The sequence below is a fragment of the Mustelus asterias genome, chromosome 19, assembly GCF_964213995.1.
Source record: "Mustelus asterias chromosome 19, sMusAst1.hap1.1, whole genome shotgun sequence".
Lineage (NCBI taxonomy): Eukaryota > Metazoa > Chordata > Chondrichthyes > Carcharhiniformes > Triakidae > Mustelus > Mustelus asterias.
Window position 1 is genome coordinate 38,054,829 of NC_135819.1, and position 24,786 is coordinate 38,079,614.

Consider the following 24,786-nt stretch of genomic DNA (forward strand, 5'->3'; position numbering starts at 1 on the left):
CACAGCTTGAATAACATTTTATTGTTAAACCACTGAATTTGTGGAGGGAAAAGAAAAATGGATCCTTTTTTAAAGGAAAACATACTTGAATCCATTATGCTATAGCTGTAACTTGACCACACTTCCTCAGTGAGAAACCTCTGCCAAGATACGACATATATACACAGATGTTCCTGGTCAGGCCCAGTTAAACCAACACAAGATGGAAGGCAGCTACATTGAACATGCATAGGTCGACTAGTTTCCTTCCTTGCAGACACCCAGCGCTCGTCTTACAAACAGTTAGCGACAGTTGTCTTCAGTTGATATGGTTAGGTGTCTGCAGTTGCCGTGACCAGATTAAAAAAAGGCTTGCTCTTCTTTCAACTCAAAGATTGCTGCTTGGTCGTTTTTCACAAGCTGGCAGCTCAAGCTTTTACCTCTGGAGGGGTGCCATAGATAGAATCAGAGTTTTCAGAGCCAAGCTCCTCTGCAATTCAAAGAAACAAGTGTAAAATACATGCGGTTCACCATAGCGACATTAATTTACAAGGATTAATTTCCACCCAAGGATGATTGTCCTGCACGTTCAGCAAATGCCATCTGATAATGAAATTGTTCCTTCAGAAAATCAAGAGACTCTGCATAACAAAGATACATTGCTCTAGATTTAAGGTACAAAATAAGATTTATATCACAATTAGCCATGGACTATGTACCAAAACGTACTTACCAGGGAGCACACATTTCCATAACCCGTAGGTTTTACCAACAGTTGTCTGCCAGAGACGAAGAGTTCCATCTTCAGAACCACTCGCATATAATTCTCCATCAGGACTAAATCTTACACAATGGACAGGACCAAAGTGCCCTTTGTATGACTCTGTAACAAAAGGATTTATGTTTGTCTTAGAACAGAGTGATCATAGCAGAGGTAGAGATAGCTTACTCTTGGTTTTTAATAATTGTACATTTGAGTTCCAGAAACATTAAATTCCCATTCTGCTGTGCAGTGCTTGGTAAAGTTCAAAATTACAGGAATATCAAGCCATGGTCCAGTTGGTTGCACTCCCACCTGAGTCAGGAGTCAGGGCGGCACGGTAGCACAGTGGTTAGCACTGCTGCTTCACAGCTCCAGGGTCCCGGGTTCGATTCCCGGCTCGGGTCACTGTCTGTGTGGAGTTTGCACATTCTCCTCGTGTCTGCGTGGGTTTTCTCCGGGTGCTCCGGTTTCCTCCCACAGTCCAAAGATGTGCGGGTTAGGTTGATTGGCCAGGTTAAAAAATTGCCCCTTAGAGTCCTGGGATGTGTAGGTTAGAGGGATTAGCGGGTAAAATATGTGGGGTAGGGCCTGGGTGGGATTGTGGTCGGTGCAGACTCGATGGGCCGAATGGCCTCCTTCTGCACTGTAGGGTTTCTATGAATCTATGATTTCTAGGAGATTGGAGGTTCAAGTCCAATTTCAGAAACATCAAACACAAAAATTCAGGTTATGCCACTGCAGTACTGAGGATATGGAACACTTTCAGGGGTGCAGTCTTTCAAGCGAGACATTAAACCCAGGCCCCATCATTCACAAAGACAGATTTATCACACTGCTATTTGTGGGATCTTGCAATGCACAAATCAACAGCTGTGTTTCTTAAATTATAACAGTGGCTGCATATGCAAAGTACTTCACTGGTGGTAAAGCACTTTGGGACATCTGTAGTCATGAAAGATGTTAAACTTATTTTTCTTAATTTGATTTGTTCAAAAGGTGATCAGAAGTGCACCATAATGGGGGTGGCACAATGGGCCTCCAGCACTGTAGCAATTCTGTGATATTAAAATCCTTGACACTGTCATAAACAAGCCTCATGCATTGAAAACAACAAGGTTATATGATGCCTGTTCTTGCTTCCTCCAGGATAGCTCTGCAAATGTTAAAAGCAGTAACACCAGTGTAAGTTATTCTCACTTGCTTCAGAGATCTCAGCCAGCTTTAACTACCATTTTTCTTTTTCTCCAACCAACTATAAGCAAGGCCACAGAAGATTCAATTTTCACACGTGAACACACAGGAATCACAACTCATTTCTTCTCTTCGTTGACCTGCAACTTTTCAACAGCTTTTGTTTGCAGCTGACTCAATTTGTTAGCATTCAAAGGTATCACTTACACAAGGCTGCAATCCTTAAACAACCGCACATACCCCCAGTACTTAGTACAGGAAACTTAATTCAAAAGAATTACAGGGCAGAGGCTTTCAGAAACAAAGTCAGCTTACCAGACTGCGCACTCACTCGGAGGGAAATTATTTTCACCTCCCATGGTGCAAAAGCTACAAAAGCTACCATGTTTTGCTCTTGGTTTTGTAATCAGATTATAACTGGTCATTAAATCAGTTTAATTTGAGACAGGAAATTTAAGATTTAATTTGCAAAATTGCAAATTAAACCACTGCAGTCACAGAGCCAACTGAACACCAGTGTTTCTTGTACCGTCTTGCTGTTAGTCATAGAGCAATACAGCACGGAAACAAGTCCTTCAGCCCAACTGGTACAAGCCAATCATGGTGTCGTGCCTGCGTTTGGCCCAGATCCCTTGAATCCATTCCCATCCATGTACTTATCGAAATAGCCTGAATAGAATGGATATTTAACCTGCAGCAAGCAAGAGTTTATGGGCAGTATGGTCTCACCATCAGTAATTCCACCAAAACTCGTACTGCAGGCACTTTGTGACAGGTACCAAAGTAAATTCACCAAAACAGGTAGGTGGGACTTTATGTAATGGTCTTGAAGTACCCAATTTCCAATAAAAGTATAGTGAGACCAGGCATAGAAGGACACATGAATTGTGTTGCCCTTTAATGAATTCTAATGGGAGTTCTTCACATTGAGCTCTTGCTGCTCTTTCCTCAGCAGTCAAGAACCTCATCTTGAAGGCAGAGCAACCATTTCAATCGAGTAATTAATTAAATTGGCAGCAACCCCACCCACAAAACAATCATGGAATGCCCTGTCAAGCTCTTGCACCGATCCAAAAAGAACCCTGATGCACACAAGCTGACAACAGAAAATATGCCTCAGATTCACTTTAATAAAAAAATGCAAAGCAAATGCACAACCGAGTCGGGACTAATTAAGCATTTGTTATGGAAAAATTTGAGATGAATTTTAATTTGTACAAGCATAAGGTCCTTAAGGGCCCAGTTAAATTTCTATTTTCATAAGGGCATTCTATGCAGTAGCCATCCTCCTACATACAGTGGCAAAAAAAACTGTGATTTGAAATACAATTTACACAAAGCAACTAATCCACTTGAAAAAATATGAAGACCTACCTAAATCCTCGCCTGTATTGTAGTCAAATTTGTACAGTTTGAAGTCATCACCTCCTGCAACAAAGACATCTTTCTCAGGATGAAGAGAGGCAGAGTTAATTGATGCTGGTGCATCAAAAGATTTGATCAGCTCAAGACTGTAAAAAAAAAGTATAAAACCTCACAGAATGCACCTAAGTCTTCATTAATTTCCACAAATGCAACAGCTTTTGTCCACAAAAATCGTACTTGAGCATGAAAATACTGGTACCCTGGAACAAAATACAGAAGCAGGATTCTGAAGCGTAACCAGATAGAGCCACTAGGCACCAATACCCCCTCCAGTGGAGAAACCACAAACATAATGTGGGAAGGAGGCAAAGTGTTAAAACTATGAAAACAATCTGGTTCGTTAAATGAAGAATGCAGCTCTTTTTAACCTCCACCTCATTAATATTCTTCAGCCTGAATGTGGAAGATTGTCTCAAACTAAACTCAGGTTAACATTTTCCATTTCTGACAACCATCTTGTGGCCTAATTAGTGCTGAGCAGTAATAAATTAGGGCCATTTTCAGGGGTAGCTTTCCAGCAGTATCCTCTTCAAATGTTTTATGAAAGCACTTTTAAATTATGTAATTTCTTCTTTGATAGCAGCTTTTAGTAAAGCAATCCATGTTCTAGTAACTCTAAAAGCAGTGCAGATAACTTAAAATTCATGCCCTCTATAAACTGACAGGACAGATACGGCCAACAGTACTACAATTTTCAAGCCAGTTTAAAAGAAATATACGGTTCTTCAAATTTGTGATAAGTTTTCTAGTTGCTCAATATTGAGGTAAATGTCGCAAAAAGCTAGCCTTCACTCCAGAAATGAACTATCTTTCTGACATAAGCTTCGCCCAATCTGTCTGAAAGCTAACCCTGCCCCAACCATCATGAAAATCACCCTGTTTTTACCTGCTTATCTAAATCCTCTATTCGTTCACAACTGTAACCAGTTACTGTCTTAAATCCTTTTCTATTTCTTAATTCTTATCTAGAATTTTCTACCTTCTACTTCCCCGTCGTTAGATACTCCCTTACTTACCACTGATTTCAACCTTGGTCACAAAGATGAATCCTACCCTTTCAGCGTTCTTGCTAGCTTTCCTGTGGACAAGTAGAGCCCCAAAGTGGGGTATGCACATCCTGAGTGAATGGCAGATGCCCCTAATTCTTCTTAATTGTAAAAGGCCGATTTTAAAGGATGGTAATTTCTTTCTGACCTCCGCATTCCCTTCTCCTTAGTTCAGAGGCTTACAAACCCAAGTCTCTCTGGTGCTCATGCACTGCTACTCACCTTCCCACTGCTGACTGCTCCTGCAACGACTACATGTCCCTACCGTCAGCTTCTATTTGCCATAATTTTTATGCTTGGGTACTTGCTGCTAATAGGCACAGTTGCGTCTCACTAGTGCATCCGACGGCAACAGGCATGGGAGGGGAAGAATATTAACATGATCCAATCCTCAAACAATACCAATTGGTGCAGTTTCCAGCACAAGTCAGTGGAAAATAATCAGCTGCAGAGTTAAATCTTCTCCTCTGTAGCCCAGAAAACTAGAATCAATTTCACAGTGAACCTGTCAGTTTGACTGATCTGGAGCAGGTAAAAGAGGATCCAGAGTTAATAACCACCACCGAGATGAGCTATCCAATCGAGTCCAGGCTGAGACTCTGGGGCAGAGCAGCTACATTGAGATAAATCAAACTGTAACATCCCAGAAAACAGGTAAGTGATTAATTTTTGAATATTTTGCTCTTTATCTTCAAAAATAGTGTAATGTATTTGTAATTGTAAGGTTTTATTAGTTATGCTAAGGTTTGCTAGGGTAAGTGAAAGTTATTGGGAGTACCAGTGTTTAATTATAAATTATGATTTAATTAACACACAATTAGGGGCACCACAGTGGCACAGTAATTAGCACTGCTGCCTCACAGCACCAGGGACCCAGGTTCAATTCCAGCCTTCAGTAACTATCTATGTGGAATTTGCACGTTCTCCCCATGTCTGTGTGGGTTTCCTGTGCTCCAGTTTCCTCCCAAAGTCCAAAGATATGCGGGTTAAGTTGATTGACCATGCTAAATTACCCCTTAGTATCAGGAGGATTAGCAGGGTAAAGGCATGGGGTTACGGGGATAGGGTCTTGGTGGGATTGTTGCCAGTGCAGGCTTGATGGGCCAAATGTCCTCCTTCTGCACTGTAGGGATTCTATTATTCTAAAGATGGCAGGGCATGTGATGTCCTGCAACAACAAACTGTGGGAGTTCCTGGACAACGGGTGATCAAGGGCAAACACATTTGCAGTAAATGTCTGCAGCTTGAGGAGATTCGGAGTCCCTGAACCTGAAGCTGAGCTGCAGATACTGCAAGGCATCAGGGAGGAGTAAAGTTACCTGGACACTTTGTACCTGGAAACAGTCACACCCCTGGGGATAGGGGTCTTCTGATTTGGTCAGTGATAGAGGGTGTGCCTGCAAGTGAGGCAGGTATGGGGATCCATTAGGTAGAGGTGGAAGAGCCCCAGCCTTTGCAATTGTCCAACAGGTTTGAGGTTTTCGCAGTCTGTGTGAATGAGTGGTGACTGATGGGTGGACAATCAAAATGACCATGGTACATGTAGTAGGAATTGCCATAGAGAAGGCATTTGACAAGGTGTCTCTACAAAGGTTATGCATAGATAAAGGATTGGATAGCAAACAAGCAGCAAAAAGTAGGGATAAATACATCTTTTTTAGGATGGCAAAATGTGTCAACTGGAATGCCACAGGGTCTGTGCTTGGGCCTCAATCATTTACAATTTGTATCAATGATCTGGATGAAAGAACCAAATGTATAGTTGCTAAATTTGCTGATGACTCAAAGGTAGGTGGGAAAGTAAGTTGTGAAAAGCCTCCAGGGGTCTGCAAAGGAACAGATAGGATATGCGAGTGGGTAAAGATTTGGCAGATGGAATAAAATGTGGGAAAATGTGAATGGGTCCACCACAGCAGGAATAACAGAAAAGCAGTACATTAAAGAGACATTGTAGAATTTGGTGGCACAGAGATTTGGGTGCACTGGTATATGAATTAACGAGTTAATATGCAGGTGCAACAAGCAATTAGGAAGGCAAATGGAATATTGTCATTTATTGCAAGGGGAGTGGGATGTGAAAGTAGGGGTGTTTCACTACTATTATACAGGGCATTGATGAGACCACATGTAGAGTACTGTGCACAATTTGGGTCTCCCTATTTAAGGAAGGACATGAATGTGTCAGAGGCAGCTCAGAGAAGGCAAAATGGGGGTAATCTCACAAGGAAAGGTTGAACAGGCTTGGCCTATATTCATTGGTATTTAGGAGATTGAGAAGCGATGTCATTGAAACATAAGATCCCAAGAGGACTTGATACTGAAAGTATGCTTCCCCTTGTGGGAGAGACTAGAACTAGGGGACACCACTTTAAAATAAGAGGTTCTCCTATTTAGGATGGAAATGAGAAGAAATCTTTTCTCCAAGGATCGTGAATCTTTGGAATTCTCTTCCCCAAAGAGTGGTAGAAGCAGGGTCAATGAATATATTTTTTTTAAGTACAGCAAGAGTTTTAACAACACCAGGTTAACCAGGTTTTTTTTAAAAGGCAGAAGCAGATAGATTCTTGACTAACACGAGTTGCATTATCGAACAAGCTTCATATATTTAAAACTGAAGTTTACCATCACACTACCACTGGTTTTTAAACCCACCTGACAATTTGTTTCTTTTTAACTGAGGTATAATTGCCAGAAACCTCCAAATTAATTACACACTGCATCAATTCTGTAGCTGCAGCATCACTGGCCATGGACTGTTTTTCCACTTAGAGTCATCTCCAAAGTTCTCAAGGATCCATCTTTGGCCCTCCTCTCCCACATCTACGCAAATGCCTCTAAACTTTCTCTGCCAAAAGACTGCCCATTTGACATCAGACTTGCATGAGTTCCAAGAATTGCCAAAAACTAAATGACCTTGCCCCCACCTTCCCATCACAAGCATAAACTTCACACAGCCATATCTCGCTATCCCATCCCTTCCAGTCTTATGAACCAGAACTGTTGCAACTTGAGCATTTGATTTCCCAACTTCAATCTGCCCTTCATAACCAGCTAATTGCACCCCATAACATGCCTCCCTCCACCCTTCCCAGAGCCCATTTACTGCTGAAACCCACATTCCTGCTTTTGTCACTTGCAGGCTGGGTTATCCCTGACTGATTACCCTTCTTCCACCCTTTGTAAAAGGCGGCACGGTGGTTAACACTGCTGCCTCACAGCGCCAGGGACCCAGGTTTGACTCCCAGCTTGGGTCACTGTCTGGGTGGAGTTTGCACGTCCTCCCCGTGTCTGCGTGGGTTTCCTCTGAGTGCTCCGGTTTCCTCCCACGGTCTGAAAGACCTGCTGGTTAGGTGCGTTGACCCGAACAGGCACTGGAATGTGGCAACTAGGGGAATTTCACAGTAACTTCATTGCAGTGTTAATGTAAGCCTTACTTGTGACTAATAAACTTTACTTTAAAAGGCAATTCAATCAAATGCTTCAAATTCACATCTTTCTGTTGAAACCTGTCACGGCCTTTTTCTCACCTTCTCCAATTTCATCCGTCCTATACCAATACTTCCCCCTCCCACCCCATCCCCAATTCTTCATCCTTGTGTCCTCCAATGGTAGGGGGGGGAAAAAATCATCAGCCACCCACCCTCTGGAATTACTTCCCTAAAACCCTCCAGCTCCTCTTCTGATTTGAAGGGCCTCCTTCAACCAATTTCCCGGTCAAGCTTCCTAACTTTGTTCCCCCGGTAACCAATTTACCTTGCACTTAAAAAGTTCTATGGGACATTTTCCACTTTGATAGGTGTAATATAAATGCAAAAACAAAATTTCCTTCAATGGCTTGAAAGATTTCTTACAATTAAACATTTTCATTGAACCTGTTTTGCTGGGGCAACAATACGTTTTGAAGCTTAAATTGATTTCATAGATTCAGAGGATTCATTATCCGTTCCAAAAGGATATATCATTTAAGTTCCAAGAAAAACTTCATATTTGTTAAATAAAGTCAGAAGAAAATACATGTTAAATCATTCAACTTGCCTTAGTGCATTGTGAAAAGCAACCGTTTTTCCATAGGTCAAAACCAATATCTCCCCATCTGGTATGTACTCTACACTGCTTACAGATGATCCAACATTAATGGTTTGCACTTCAATCATGCTAGACCTGTCCCAGAGCCTGTACAAATAAAAACAAAATATTAAAACACATTTTCAAATAAAGAAGTTTCGCATAGTCTCAAGAAGCTGAGGAAAACTTTCCCCTTCATTAATGCCATTTTCATGTTAAGTTTAAGCTCTTTAACACTACCAGAGCTTTCTTCCAATTCTAGCTTGGAGTCACATGTGTAGTCTTGGGAATTTTGGCCAGGTCTACAGGCATAATCTTGTCAGGCATCCTGAGAAAGCCAGCAGAGTTTAGGAAATGGATTATGTTGGAGAGGTGGGAAGGTGGCAGAAGGGGGAGATAATCAGAAATTAGCTAACACAAAAGCAAAATACTTTGGATGTAAGTCGTCTGAAATAGAAACAGAAAATACTGGAAACACTCAGCAGGTCTGGGAGTTCAATCAATATTCCTGAATTTGGGCATTTTTCTACTTCTCCAACCCACAGTCAAGCTCAGAAACCCAGTCATCTTCTTAAAAAAATTAATTTACTCAAGTATACATTTGTTTATTCATTTTGAGCTTGTGTACTTTACAGCAAAAATGCTTACCTTACAGTCTTGTCATCAGCTGCCGAAATTATCTGCCTGTCCCCATTACACCACAGGGCTTTCTTAATACCAGAACTATGACCACTGATCTCCAGAGGCTCTGACAGAGAAAGAACATCAGGATTTACAAGCGGCCGCCATATTTAACAATGAAAAGTGAACATTCCTCATTCCAAGAATGACAACTTAACAAATCTGACACCTAAAGACATAACGTACAACCCAATGACTGACAAATGCATGAATTTTTCAGTTTCACTCTCTCCCACCCAGTCCACCTTTAGATTCGTTTTAAGCTTTACATTTTTGCTGTGGCACTTGTTTTCCCTATATAGTCTTAGTGTCAAATACTGTTGAAGTATCACGTGCTTGTTTTTCCAGTCAGAGATTCTTAATGTCTCATCAGCCTCTCCAAGTACAAGATAATTCTGCATTTTTTGTTCAGACCTTTCTCAAGATGATAAAAAGGGTCATTTTGAATTTTTGCTTGAAAAAAGGTTGCATTAGCTGATCTATTATCAAATTGGCAGTGCTGTATGTCCAAGGTGTCACTTTAAGATGTGTTAAACTGATGCTCTATCTGCCTTCCTATGTGACAGCTCAAAAGAGATAAGTATCTATGATTTTACAACCATTACAGAGACAAAGCTGCAGGATGACAAAGACAGAGCTGAGTATTAAAGGGCACATGACATTTCGGAAAGACAGTAAGCCTGGAAAAGTTCAAGGGTAGCTAAGGATGACATTAGTACAATAGGGAGAGATGACTTTAGTTCCAAAGATCAAGATGAATGGATGAGTGCAGTTCCAACAATACTCAAGAGGCTTGACACCATCCAGGACAAAGCAGCCTGCTCGATTGCTCCCCTTCCACAAGCATTCAAACCCTCCACCATCATCGAACAGCGACACTAATGTGTACCATCTACAAGTTGCACTGCAGGAGCTCACCAAAGTTCTTTATGCAGCACCTTCCAAATCCACCACCACTACCATCTGGAAGGACAAGAGCAGCAGATACCTGAGAACACCACCACCTGGAGCTTCTCCTCCGAGTCATTCACCATCCTAACTTGGAAATATATTGCCGTCCCTTCACTGTCACTGGGTCAAATTCCTGGAACTCCCTTGCTAACAATACTGTGGGTGTACCTACACCTCAGGGACTGCAGCGGTTCAAGAAAGCAGCTCACCACCACCTTCTCAAGAGCAACTAGGGGTGGACAATAAATACTGGTTTGGCCAAAAACATCCACATCCCATACATTTACATATAGATTGGGCAAATCAGATTGGCAATGGTGGCTTGGAAAATTAGTTCATAAAGGGTGTTGTCAGGTCAATTTCTCAGAGTTGCACGTGCGAGAGCCAACCAGGCCATTCCAGTTCCAGTAATGTGCAATGAGACAGGATTAATGATCTCATAGGCAGCAGTTATCACAACATGACTGAATTTTACATTCCGATCGAGGGAGAGATGGGTGGGTCTCAGAATAGTGCTTCAAACTTAAACAGCAATTGTGAGGCATTGAAGACAGCGGACTAAAATAAACTGGGAAATTAAGGCACAAGTCAGTAGAGATGCAGGGGCAGACTTTTAAGGAGATACTTCATAACATTCAGCAAAAACACATTCCAGTGAAAAAATGCCTCCAGGTAAGAACTTTCAATCTGTGACTAACTATTCTTTCAATTTAATACAATTCCCCAAAGATTAGTAAATTGGAAAATGTGACAAAACATAAAAATCAGCCAAGAATGGCTGAGAGAGAGAGAAATTAAGAGGATGAGAGAAAGTTAGCTAGTAAGAGTTTCACCAGGGAAAGAGTAATGAGAAAATTATTTGGACTAATAGCTGACAAGCTCCTAACCCGAATGGAATTCATCCTTGGCCTTAAAAAGGAGTGGCTGCTGAGACAGTAACTGTATTGGTTTTAATTTTTCAAAATTCCCTAGCTTCTGGAAAGTTCCTGTCAGATTAGAAAGTGGAAGTCTTCCCCCCCCAAGGAGGGAGACAGAAAGCAGGAATCTTCAGGCCAGTTAGCTTAATGTCGTAGGGAAAACGCTGGAAATTATGGAGGCTTTAGCAGGACACAGAAAATCTCAATGCAATCAGGCAAAGTCAAAATGGTTTTGAGAAAAGGAAAATGTTTAATTTATTAGGGAGTCATTCAAAATAGTAACAAGCAGTGTTGATAAAGGGGAACTTGTGGGTACATTGTACTTGTATTTCCAGAAGGCATATTTAGGGATGAACAAATGAAAAAAGCTGATTGTTAAGACAATGTAGTTGATGGGATCTTGCCACGTGTAAACTGGCTACCAAGCTTTCTACATTACTACAATGAAAAAACCTCAAAAGCATTCAATTGGCTGAGGGGACCATGGCTATACAAACGCAAGTCTTTCTATAATTAATCCAGGTGAGCAAGCTTACAAACCCATCTCGCAAGCATCTCCCCATCTAAGAATAAGTTCTAACCGACAACACTAAAATAGTAAATTAAAAATTATCCTATGATCAACAATATTACCATATACTTTTCCTTCAAATACAACAAATTAGAAAATTCTTGGAAAATGAGTGCTGTATCACTGTAAAAAGATTAGCTAATCACATCAGTAATCCGGTAACACCCTGTCCAATATTGCTCATTATACATCTATGCAAACTCTCTTCAGCAACATTGCAATATGACTGTTGGAATAAAAGCCCTTACATAGTATTAAAAAAAACTTGTTGATAGCAATCATGCCTCACCTGATTCAGGTTTGTTCAAATCATAAATACGCAAAATTTTATCTTGCCCACCAGTCAACAAGTTGTTGCTATCCTGGAAAAAAAAACCCAAGTTAAAAAGGTTCCAAAAAAGTTATGGATAGAAACATGGACTGAATTAGAAATAGATTTTACCTCAGTAAAGTCCACAGTTTTGACAATATGCTTGTGGGCTAAAGCGACCAATTCATCACCTGTCACAGCATCCCACACCTTGCTGAGGTAAGACAAAAAGATTTTCAGGTGAAATAACTCATTGTCATGCAATAATAAAGATGTGACTGTTGAAACAAAGCGGCTGAAAGCAGCCAAGTTATCAGGAACCTCCAGTGACGGTGTGAAATCTGCGGGCCACATGAAATACGAAGACTTCACAAAGTGACATTTCAAGTTTGCATGTGTCCAAAAATCTGTGTACCTCTCCAATTGCTCATTCTAACATACCTTGGTGTTTTGATTTAGGATTGCCTATTAGAAACATAGCTTTATAAACATCTCTTTCACAGGTTTAAGATAAAAACATGACAAAGCAACGAATAGTTGACAGAGTTGGTTGGACAATTGCCTGCAGTAAGCAGCCACATGGCTCATAGAATGACATTTGCAGACATTTAGGTGAGATAGAATTGCACTTTATTTAAACTGTCAAGTACAAAAAGTAATTTTGTCATTTGGTTTAACTTTGTGCAGTAGTTTTAAAAAAAAATAAAGCTACATACGCAAATCACCTTGATCTCATTATAAGGAGTATTGTCTTCGATAAATAAGATCAACTTTCTTTAGTGATGTGCTATGCACGTCACCACAATGCATAGAAGTGAGAAATACTCACGCTGAAAAATCTGCTGCTGCGGTCGCTGCCCTATTGGCCTCTTTATTTAGTGTGGCTCCCCAGACAGCACCTTTGTGACCCAGAAACGTTCCAATCCAGTCTCCTGTGTCACCCTGGCGCATCATAGGCTTGCCATCTGAATGGATATCAAAGAGTAAAATGAATTGTAATTACAGAAATAAAACAATTTATACTTACATAGTGCCGTTAGCACAACAAAATATCTCCAGGAACTTTGCGGGCGCATTAATCAAATCTGATTAAAACTGCACTGAAACTGAGCCACATTAATGAGATACTAGGACAGGTCACCAAAAGCTTATTCAAAGACGCAGGCTTTGAGAAGCATTATAAAGGAGGAGAGAGTGAGGTGGAGAGGTTTAAGAAAGGAATTTTAGAGCTCAGGGCCTGGCCAGATGACAGAACAGCAATTAATAGAGCAATTAAAAACAGGGATATGCAAGAGGCCAGAATTAGAGGGGTGCATCGTTCGTGAAGATTGGCTCCAGTCATTTACCGGCTGGCTTACTGGAACAAAATAGATGACATTGGATTGAAAGAGTGGGGAACCGTACCCAATGAGAAGCACAGTTAACATTTCAACTTACTGAAGGCAGGGAAGAGGAAGAAAGGAACATTGGATGGTTTGGTGGAATTAGGGTCATGTGAGCAGGAACTAAGTTTCAAGAGCAAAATGAGATACCAAGACAACAACTGGAGTTCAGAGCTCTGGCAAGAGAACAACCTTAGAGAAGATTGCTCTGGTGGGGTTAGGAAAGGGAGGAAAATGCAAAGGCAACTGATTGGATGGGTGAGTATAAGTTTATTTATTAGTGTCACAATGAAGTTACTGTGAAAATCCCTTAGTCGCCACACTCTGGCGCCTGTTCGGGTACACTGAGGGAGAATTTAGCAAGGCCAATTCATGTAACCAGCACGTCTTTCAGACCGAGGGGAGAAACTGGAGCACCCAGAGGAAACCCACACAGATGCAGGGAGAATGTGCAGACTCCTCATAGACAGTGACCCAAGCCGGGAATCGAACCTGGGTCCCTGGCGCTGTGAGGCAGCAATGCTAACCACTGTGCCACCGTGCCGCCCCTCATGTAGCAGTTTTAAGGGGGAGTAGGCATTAAAAACAGGAGATGAGGGTGGGGATCATCACTGCAGAAATGTCTTTGTGGGTGGAGGACCAAAGGATTGACAGATTTGAATTTAGAAATGCAATTTTAAGTGATTAGACAGAGTATTTTCCCCAGGGCTGGACACAAAGCAAGTGGGTAGAGATGGAACGGGTGGAGAATACAATAGATCAGAGATAGTCCAGAGATGGACAGAAAGGTATATATCGAAAAGAGATTTAAGGAAGATGGGAGTATAGAACTCAGGAGAGAGAGCACGCGAGTTGATATGGAGAGGGAAATGACCAAGGGAAGTCAATTGGTGAACGGACTGAAGGAGGAAAGCAGCGAACATGAAAAAGATCAATTCTACAAATAGTAATAAGCAACATTTATTCTCAAGATACTCAGGCTGCAATGAACAAGACAATTCATTCAACTTTGAAGTATAATTCAGACAAGAGAGTTAATCCCACTATCAGTGGATTGAGGCACATTTTATGATATTCTAACATTTTTAGTACCATATTATGTTGTACGAACACTGTCTTTTGCAGCATGCATCTTTTACCAAATGTAAACTGTGTTCAATCCCCAGAGTCTACTTCGATAATTCAGTCATTGTCTATATTATAAAACTCAATAATTTGAATTAAGCAACTTCAAATCAAGAATATATAAATTACAATCCTCAGGAAAGATTTAGCTCGAATTGTCATCAAGGGATTATTGCTATTTTTCAACATACATTGATTTTACAGGTCATGGGGGAAAAAAGGAATTTTGCTGTCCTATTTGTGGCCTGAACCTCTCAAAAGTGGGATTCAAAGCCTTTACATAAAAATGCGAGAGAGAAACCAGAGAATTATAGACTTACCAGCCTAACAACCACTTTAGGAAAGGTTTTGAAATCAACAATTCAGGACAGAGTAACTACACACTTGAGAAATTAGAGCGGAGAGATCCAACATGAATTTGCCAAGTGTAGGTCTCTGAGAAAAGAAATCTAATTTTTTGAGGATGTAACTAAAGTATTTATGAACATCATTTATCTGGACTTCTGAAAGGCATGTCAAAATTCCACGCAAGAGACGGTTAGCTAAAATTGAAACTGATGGAATTGAGAACAAATTGTTCATTTAGTCAGTACATTTATTTAGTAAAATACAGTAGGTATAATGAGTATGTACTCAAATTGGAAAGAAGGGACAACTGGCATCCCACAGGAATTGGTGCTGCGGCCTCAACTGTTCAAACAACATAGGGTATTAATTACTTAATCATGTCAAGTTAGAAATAGTGGAAGTCTACAGAGATTGTGTCGGGGCACACACAGACCACTAACGAAAAATCAAAGCAGCTAATGGAACTCTAGCTTTCGAACTTGAGCATAAGGGGAAACAAGTTTTACTGCACCTTTGCACAGCTGCACATCACTGGCATTGCCTGGCAGTGCAGATTCAATGCAATGTTAATCTAAACTTGGAGCTCTTTAGGTCATGGGATAATTGAATTAAATCTTTAGTGTTTTGAAAGCAATCGAGAGGGCAGCAAAATAATTATCTGGTCATGGAGGAGTCCAGGACAAAAGGTTCCAGACTTAAAATCAGAGTTGGGCATTCAGAACCAAAGCATGGAAACGATGAGCGGTAGAAGTGTGGAACTCTCCCATAAAAGGCAGCAAATGCTCAATTATTTATATGATAGAAAATTTTTACAAGCCAAGAATACAAGAGAGATATGGAGCCTATTATGGAGATAGGGTAGAGCAGTCATGTTTAAATGAAAGAACCAGCTTAACTGGAGCTGAATGACCTATTCCTGATCATATGTTCTTCTGCTACAGACTTATCTGTTCAATTTAGCCCGTTACCTCCAAGATTTTAAGCAGATCTTTGTTCTACAGTCAGCGCTGAAATTTCAAATGAGGAAAATGTTGCAAATTTAATTCAGCCTCTGAATCCTCTTCTTACTCCACAGGGTTGCTCTCATCACAGAGGCATTACCTCAGATCATTTCTAACTTTGTGTTTCACTCAAGTTGTCTATCATGATGTTTTACAACTTTACAAAATAAAACTACTCAACCAAAGGTTCATGAAAATAAACAATCATGAAAAAAAAGATGCAAGCACAATTACACGCTGAAATATTTTCCACATTGTCATATTGATGCCAGTGGTTGTAGCTGTACTGGAACAATTTGACTACAAGTACTGCAATTTCTGGAGCGCAAGTACGATTGCCAGAATATTGCTGGCGCCCATGCTCTTTGCATCACATTCAGCTATTTCTTGGTATACATGGAGTGAATCAAATTGGCTCAAGATTGGCATCCGAGATGTTAGGTAGCTCAGAAGGAGGCCAAGATGGACCATCCACTAGATACTTCTGGCTGAAGATGGTGGCAAACATTTCAGTCTTGTGTTCTGCACTGACATGCTGGGCCCCAGCATTATTGACACTGGCAAGGTTCATGGAAGCTCAAGTTTGTTGCTTATTTAGCCGCCACCATTCACAACTGGATCTGGTCAGACTGCACAGCTTCAATCTGGTACGTTAGTTGCAGAAACAGTTCTATCACGTGTAATAGCAGAGACAACATGTAGAACTGTATAGTAGCTTCTACTAGTCAGCATCTTATTTTTAGATATACTTAGAATGCTCCAGGCATGCCTTCCTACACTCTTCATTGAGCCAGGCTTCATTCTAATAATAGAGTAAGTGACAAGCCAGCTTATGAGGCAAAATATTATGCTGGAATATGCTCTGCTAATAGTGATGACAACATTTCATGGATGCCTACTTTTGAGCTGCCAGATCTGATCTGAATCGCTCTCATTTAACACAAAGTCATGGAGCTCCAGCATGCGTGAAATATCTCAGTGTAACCAGAGGATTTTCTCTGCACAAGGATGTTTCCTCTTGTGGAATAATCTAGAACTAAGGGTCACTTGTAAAAAAAAAATCAGGCTCACCCACTTAAGTTAAAAATGAAGGGAAATACTTTGAGGTCCAAGTCTTCACAACTCTCTTCCTTAAAAAACAGTGGAAACAGAGCCTTTCAATATTGTTAAGGCAGAGGTAGATAATTTTTTGATGAAAGGAGGTGAAGGGTTATTGAGGATAGATGGGAATGTGGAGTTAAGGTTACAATCAGATCAGCCATGATCTTATTAAATAGCAGAGTAGGTTCAAGAGCCAAGTGGTTTACTCCTGCTCTTAATTCACACCTTCGCATGACTGTCATGGTCATGCCAATCAATGACAACATGGCCAAATTCCTCTCAGGCTCAAGAATGCTGAGGGTAAGCTCCAGTAGGTCTTTCCTCATTGGTTCTCATCACCCACCACAGGTCAAATGCTTGGCCTTAGCCAACACAGTCATGGTACGACCGAGTCATTTTCGATGATGGATATTGAAGTTCTCCAAACATAGTACTCAAATTCACGTTGTGACATCTCTATTATTAAATGAAACTCATTTCTAATATAAATAAACAAGGTTAAAATATCAATATTTGGTAGCACAATCTCAATTACTGCATTTTAAAAATACAAACTGACTCATGGAGCAAACTTTAAAAATTACAACAAAAACAGAAAATATTGAAAAATCCCAGCAGGTCTGAACAGCATCTATGGAGAGAGAATAGAGCCAACGCTTCGAGTCTGGATGACTCATAGGCAGCATGGTGGCACAGTGGTTAGCACAGCGGCCTCACAGTGACAGGAATCCGGGATCGAATCTCAGCTTGGGTGACTGTGCGGAGTCTGCACCTTCTCCCCACATCTGCATGCGCTTCCTCCGGGTGCTCCAGTTTCCCCCCAAAATCTGAAAGACATGCTGGTTGGGTGCATGGCAGTGTACCCAAACAGGTGGCGGAGTGTGTCAACTAGGGGATTTTCATAGTAACCTCATTGCAGTGTTAATGCAAGCCTACTTGTGGCACTAATGAATAAAAAATGTTCCTTAATCTATTAGATTGACCCACTTTTTTTTTTAAGTGTTACTTTTATGTATGGATTTAAATATTGTAAACTGATGTAGAAACATAGAAAACTACAGCACAAAACAGGCCCTTCGGCCCCACAAGTTGTGCCAAACATATCCCTACCTTTTAGGCCTATCTATAACCCTCCATCCTATTAAGTCCCATGTACTCATCCAGGAGTCTCTTAAAAGACCCTATTGAGTTTGCCTCCACCACCACTGACGGCAGCCGATTCCACTCGCCCACCACCCTCTGCGTGAAAAACTTACCCCAAACATTTCCCCTGTACCTACCCCCCAGCACCTTAAACCTGTGTCCTCTCGTAGCAGCCATTTCCACCCGGGGAAAAAGCCTCAGAGTCCACCCGATCTATGCCTCTCAACATCTTATATACCTCTATTAGGTCTCCTCTCATCCTACGTCTCTCCAAGGAGAAAAGACTGAGCTCCCTCAGCCTATCCTCATAAGGCATGCCACTCAATCCAGGCAACATCCTTGTAAATCGCCTCTGCACCCTTTCAATCTTTTCCACATCCTTCCTGTAATGAGGCGACTAGAATTGAGCACAGTACTCCAAGTGGGGTCTGATGAGGGTCTTATATAGCTGCATCATTATCCCCGGATTACTAAACTCAATCCCTCGATTGATAAAGGCCAGCACACCATACGCCTTCTTAACCACCTCCTCCACCTGCGGGGCTGATTTTAGAGTCCTATGGACCCGGACCCCAAGGTCCTTCTGATCCTCCACAGTACTAAGAGTCTTTCTCTTAATATTGTACTCCTTCATCCCATTTGACCTGCCAAAATGGACCACTACGCATTTATCTGGGTTGAAGTCCATCTGCCACTTGTCCGCCCAGTCTTGCATCCTATGTCCCTCTGTAACTTCTGACATCCCTCCAGACTATCCACAACCCCACCAACCTTCATGTCGTCGGCAAACTTACCAACCCATCCCTCCACTTCCTCATCCAGGTCATTTATGAAAATGACAAACAGCAAGGGTCCCAGAACAGATCCCTGGGGCACACCACTGGTGACCGACCTCCATTTAGCAAAAGACCCATCTATACCCACTCTCTGCCTCCTTTGGGCAAGCCAGTTCTGGATCCACCGGGCAGCAGCCCCTTGGATCCCATGCCCTCTCACTTTTTCTAGAAGCCTTGCATGGGGGACCTTATCGAACGCCTTGCTAAAATCCATATAAACCACATCTACCGCTTTTCCTTCGCCAATGTGTTGAGTCACATTTTCGAAGAACTCCACCAGGCTCGTAAGGCACGATCTGCCTTTGACAAAGCCATGCTGAGTATTCTTGAGCATACTAAACCTCTCCAAATGCTCATAAATCTTGTCCCTCAGGATCTTCTCCATCAGCTTACCAACCATGTACATGTATTAAACTTCACCTATAAGGTCCTGGAAATCATTTATCCTGCATTTTACAAAAATTTATGCTGTCATCAAGAATAAATAAATAAAATTTAACGGTAAAGTTTATTTATTAGTTACAAGTAGGCTTACATTAAACACTGCAATGAAGTTACTATGGAAATCCCCTAGTTGCCACACTCCAGCACCTGTTCAGGTACACTGTGGGAGAATTTAACATGGTCAATGCACCCTAACCAGCACATCTTTCAATCTGTGGCAGGAAACTGGGGCACCCGGAGGAAACCCACGCAGACACGGGGAGAAGGTGCAGACTTCACACAGACCAGTGACCCAAGCCGGGAATTGAACCCAGGTCCCTGGCGCTGTGAGGCAGCAGTGTTAACCCACTGTGCCGTCCCCCCAGTTAACACATGGGAAGCTGCTGAAACCAGTCACAGGCCTAGTGCGGGGGGGAAAGAAGCTGTAAATCTCAGCCCCCCGGCCTCACCTTTGCAGGCGCTGATTAAGAAGTAGCCGTAAGGCGTGATCCCGCTGAAGGCCAAGTCTACCACGGGCCTGGTGTGGCCGCTGCACGTCAGTGGAGTCTGTCTCATCGCCATGCCCCAGACCTCGGCCGAGCGGCCACCTCCGGCGGCGCGGTGCGGCTCCTCGGCACCCTGGACACACACAGAGGGGGAGAGAGAGAGGCCGGAGCCGGCTCCCGCCCAACTATCCCCGACACCGGTGTCTCCCTCCCTCAGCCTCACCGCCGTGGCTGCCGCCTCCAGATCGCACGCGCGAGCCGCGCCGGAAATGACGCCAAGCGCCCCAGAGGAGGGGTGACTTCCGCACATGCGCACTCGCATTCAGTACTCCATTCATAAAATTCACCCAACTCTCCATATCGACTCTCGTGGAAAATTTTAAGTTTAAATCCACCCCAATGAATTTTTTTAGGTTAAAGCCACCCCAATGCAAAATCCGCACATGCGCACTCGCATTGAGAGTCCTCCAATCATAAAGTTCATCCAACCCTCCATACCCACCCTAATGCAAAATCTTAAGTTTAAATCTGCAATGCAGGGGCAGCACGATAGCACAGTTGCCTCATAGCGCCAGGGATCTGGGTTTGATTCCCGGCTTGGCTCCCTGTCTGTGTGGAGTTTGCACTTTCTCCCCGTCTGCATGAGTTTTCTCCGGATGCTCCGGTTTCCTCCCACGTTCTGAAAGATGTGCATTGACCCAAACAGGTGCCAGACTGTGGTGACTCAGGGAATTTTACAGCAACTTCATTGCAGTGTCAATGTAAGCCTTACTTGCTTCTCGGCCTTTTGGCTAAGATCAAGTGTAGTATGGATAGGATTTTTAAAAAATACTTTTCCAATTCAATCAAATCAAATCCAATTCAGAGTCTCAACAAGTTGAGACATTTCAGATCCAGGCTGACAAGACAGGGCGAGGGACCAAACCACCCTGTCCTGGGCCTGATCTACATGAGCCAAGCTGATTGGAGAAGGGGGAGGTTCCTCCTCCAAGACTTGAGCTCATTTACATCTTAGCCAAAAGGCCGAGATGCCGCTTTAAAAAATTGCTTCATATGAAACATATGAAGCTTCAGTGTAACCTAATGACCTCAACCAAGTCCGGCCGACCATGGGCTGCCGACCATACTGCACTTGATCTTAGCCAAAAGGCTGAGAAGCTGCACTTGGTTGAGGTCATTAGGTTACACTGAAGTTTCATATGAAGCTATTTTTAAAAGCGGCATCTCGGCCTTTTGGCTAAGATGCAAATGAGCTCAAGTCTTGGAGGAGGTGTTGCTTTGCTCCTCCAATCAGCTTGGCTCATGTAGATCAGGCCCAGGACAGGGTGATTTGGTCGCTCGCCCTGTCTTGTCAGCCTGGATCGGAAATGTCTCAACTTGTTGAGACTTTGAATTGGATTTGATTGAATTGGAAAAGTATTAAAAAAAACTTGTGACTAATAAATAAACTTTTACTTTTATCTTAAAATTAAGTCCACCCCATTGCAAAATTTTAAGTTTAAATCCGCCCCCAGTGCAAAATCTTCAATTTAAGGAGATGGACATAAAACAAATCTCACACCACTATTCAAGGAAAAGCAAAGGAACTAAACATAGAAACTAGAAGCAGGAACAGGCTATGCTAAAAATTGCCCCTTAGTGTCCTGGGATGCGTAGATTAGAGGGATTAGCAAGTAAAATATGTAGGGATATGGGGGTAGGGCCTCGGTGCACACTCGATGGGCCGAATGGCCTCTTTCTGTACTGTAGGGTTTCTATGATTCTGCCCTTCAAGCCTGCTCTGCCATTCATTTTGATCACAGCTGATTGTCAAATTCAATCCTAATCCTGCCTTCCCCCCCATATCTCTTAATCCCTTTAGCCCCAAAAGCTATATCTAATTTCTTCTTGAAATCACAGAACGTTTTGGAGCTCTGATGAAGGGTCATCGTGACTCAAAATGTTGGCTCTATTCTCTCTCCACAGATGCTGTTAGACCTGCTGAGTTTCTCCAGCATTTTCTGTTTTTGTTTCAGATTCCAACATCCACAGTATTTTGCCTTAACTTAACATTTTGGCCTCAACTATTTTCTGTGGTAGTGATTGGGTGAAGAACTTTCTCTTACCTCAGTCCTTATCCTCAAACTATGACACCCTAGTTCTGAACTCTGCCTCCATTGGGAACATTCTTTCTGAATCTACCCTGTGTAATCCAGTTTTCACAGGGTCCAAAGCAACCATTGCTCTTCACACTCACACAAAAGGCCTCAGAATGGCTGGTGTAGGACATGCACATTTCAAAAATATGCACAAGACATCTTGTGGATGTCAGATCGAGCAAGGGGAGTTTTACACTGCATTTAATTGTGCTTTTTATGAACTGGGAGTGTTTGACTCACACACGGGGTGAGCAAAATGGATATTTGCATCTCCAGCACAAACACCCCTCGCCCTAAAAAGCATGCGATTCACAAAAAGTAGAAATAAAAAAGGGTGAAAGCTCTGAATTCTCGAGGCTCTGAATTTTGGATGGTTTTGTTTTGATCAACAAAGGTGCAGTAATGACCCAGCTTGGATATCAGACAGCTAACTAATAGGATGGAAGGTTGAGATTTTTCTATGGTTCCCTTGGAACCTCAGCTTCTGAAACATACTGAACTGGTGTGGCATTGAAGAGAATTCCCAGAGACTTTGTAACTTATTTCCAGGCCTGAAATGTTGCCTGAATTGATGAATGGATAAAGGGGAATTTTGCCAGCTTGGAGATCCCGAAGAAGAAGAAAGATCAGGACAAAAAGACAACGAGAACTGATTGTTTTTCTTCAGAAGTGCCTCTGGGAAAAGAGGGAAAAGAAATCGGGCACCATTCTAACAATTATTTGACTTGGCTTTTTGCCAGGACGACTTATTCTGTATGTCCTGAAACAATTGTGTAGGCTGGATAAAGCAATAGGACTATTACAGAAGACAGTAATAATGACAGCCTGACAGTAAACCCCATCTTCAGCTTTCACACATGCTAAACGTCATCCCCTGGGCAATGGAGAGAAGGGCCCCTTGTGGTCTCATTAAATTCAAAATCAAACATGAAGATGTCTTATCCTCGACTATCTGTTACCTCCCTTTGGACAACATGCGAGTGTTAAATGCAAGTTGTTATAAGGGTTCACCACTGAAATTCAAGCAAAACCTGTGCAAGAAGCAAACTAATTTATTTATTTTATATCATATTGCGGATACCAGATTGTCTTTGAGACTGAGAGAATAAATTATTTTTCACCCTGAATAAATTTTATTTTGATGTTCCAGATGTGAATCGTTAATCATCCAAAATCATTGGAAAGAGCCTGACTTAACCAGTGAAAGCAGATAATGAGAGTAAGGCTGAGGTAGCTGAGTGAAGAGCTATGATTTGTGGATGAAGAAATCCACAAGCTTCTCACACTTGTTAGGGAAGAAGGGGTAGAGAAATTAAATTCAATGTTTGTAGTCAGTAAAAGATCAGGATTATTCCTATCCTGAAAATTGCACGGAATGCCTTCAATGCAGAAGGCTATTTGGTCCATCGAGCCTTTGCCGACAATGATCCCACCCAGACCCTATCCCCGTAACCCCATGTATTTACCCAGCTCATCCCCCAAAATTAAGGGGTAATTTAGCATGGCCAATCCACCTAACCCGCACATCTTTGGAGTGTGGGAGGAAATCGGAGCACCTGGAGGAAACCCACGCAGACACGGAGAGAACGTGCAAACTCCACACAGACAATCATCCGAGGCCGGATGTGAAGCAGCAGTGCTAACTACTGTGTCGCCCTAAATTGACCAACTTGATTGATGGAGAGAAAGAAAAGAGACAAACTAAAAAGTTACATTGTTGACCAAAACAACAGACTTTCTAAATGAACAAATATAGTGGTTTATTTCATATGATAATATTACACACCTTTAAAAAATTCAAATTGCACGTACAATTAACACATCTGTGCTCCCCAGCAGTGAAGAAAAGTATTTTCCCTTCAAGTAATACTTGTTTTCATTCTTTTGTTCATTAACTTTTTAGTGTGAAAGAATCATTTTTTTTGGAGGCTGGGTTATCATTGATCAGTTCTGTAGCAGTGAATCTAAGGGATCAGTCCGTCTTTGCTCTTTCATGGTATTGTCATGGCCATACCAGAGAGGGTGGAAACGATAACTTTAACTAGTGCTTATCGTAAACATGAATCATTGTAGATGGACAGAAGTACTTCTACATCTCCATTATTATTATTATAGAGGTCTGTCCTGAGATTCCGACAGCGAGTGGGATATTAGTGATCGAGTTGATAGGAGTCATAAAGACGCAAACTGGCTGAGGTCTACGCACTGTTCAAGAATGTGAAATCAAATTCAACCTGTGATAACCCCCAAGAGTTACGTGGAGAATCCCTAATTGACCTCCCTGTGGGACTCGTGGAGTAGGAGTTGCCGTGATAATAAGCGATTACCGAACTAGGTGGAACTCGCATCTCGAGCCCTTGAACTCATATCCTGAGCGAGTCCAGTTTTCCATCGTTCCGGATGGGACTCATGTACATGTACCACGGGGTTGTGGTTTAACTTTTGCTTTGATAAATAAAACGTCGTTCCTTTCCTGTTGGCTTCCTGAGTTATTCCGCAACCCAAAGTTTTCCCCCTGAAGTGATTATAAACTAAAGAATATAGCTTCCTCTGTTTATAACAGTCAGACTGGACAGCCACTGCAGCCGAATATTACCGGCAGTTCCATTCACATAAGATGGTGCCAAATAGTACTCTTTAACTTCAGAAGGAAGTAGATTTTATCTGGGTTTTTTTTACTTCCAAAAGAGGAGAAAGGATCATAATTGCTACTAAATGGCAGATTTCGAGTTTCATACTCCTCTCTTCGCTGTGGGATTTGCATTATTGCATGATTTGTATTCTCATGGCACTTTCAAGAAGGACAAGTCGCAATACAAGAATGGAAACTTGATTGCAAAGTTCTGTCAACCTGAAAAAAATAACACTCCAGCATTATATATAG

The 24,786-nt window shown here is 42.0% G+C and overlaps 1 protein-coding gene and 1 pseudogene across 1 annotated transcript; one reads left to right on the top strand and one right to left on the bottom strand.

The window, feature by feature from the left end:
- Positions 1-4: 4 nt before the first annotated feature.
- Positions 5-20,044, bottom strand: strap (serine/threonine kinase receptor associated protein). Its single transcript, XM_078235338.1, has 9 exons — positions 19,729-20,044; positions 12,729-12,864; positions 12,032-12,113; positions 11,879-11,951; positions 9,118-9,217; positions 8,440-8,577; positions 3,308-3,444; positions 713-862; positions 5-469 (listed from the first exon to the last, which is right to left on the bottom strand). Exons 1-9 carry the CDS (start codon positions 19,838-19,840, stop codon positions 408-410), a joined length of 990 nt encoding a protein of 329 aa, XP_078091464.1. The 5' UTR covers positions 19,841-20,044; the 3' UTR covers positions 5-407.
- Positions 20,045-20,535: 491 nt separating this feature from the next.
- Positions 20,536-20,614, top strand: LOC144508155 (U2 spliceosomal RNA; annotated as a pseudogene).
- The last annotated feature ends 4,172 nt before the right edge of the window (positions 20,615-24,786 follow it).

Excerpts from the sequence above, each read along its gene's own strand:
- strap (XM_078235338.1), bottom strand. The coding sequence starts at position 19,840 with ATGGCGATGAGACAGACTCCACTGACGTGCAGCGGCCACACCAGGCCC. Across the intron at positions 3,445-8,439 it reads GCTTTTCACAATGCACTAAG|TCTTGAGCTGATCAAATCTT; the intron begins GCAAGTTGAATG and ends TTTTTTTTACAG. Across the intron at positions 470-712 it reads ATGGAAATGTGTGCTCCCTG|AGGAGCTTGGCTCTGAAAAC; the intron begins GTAAGTACGTTT and ends TTTGAATTGCAG.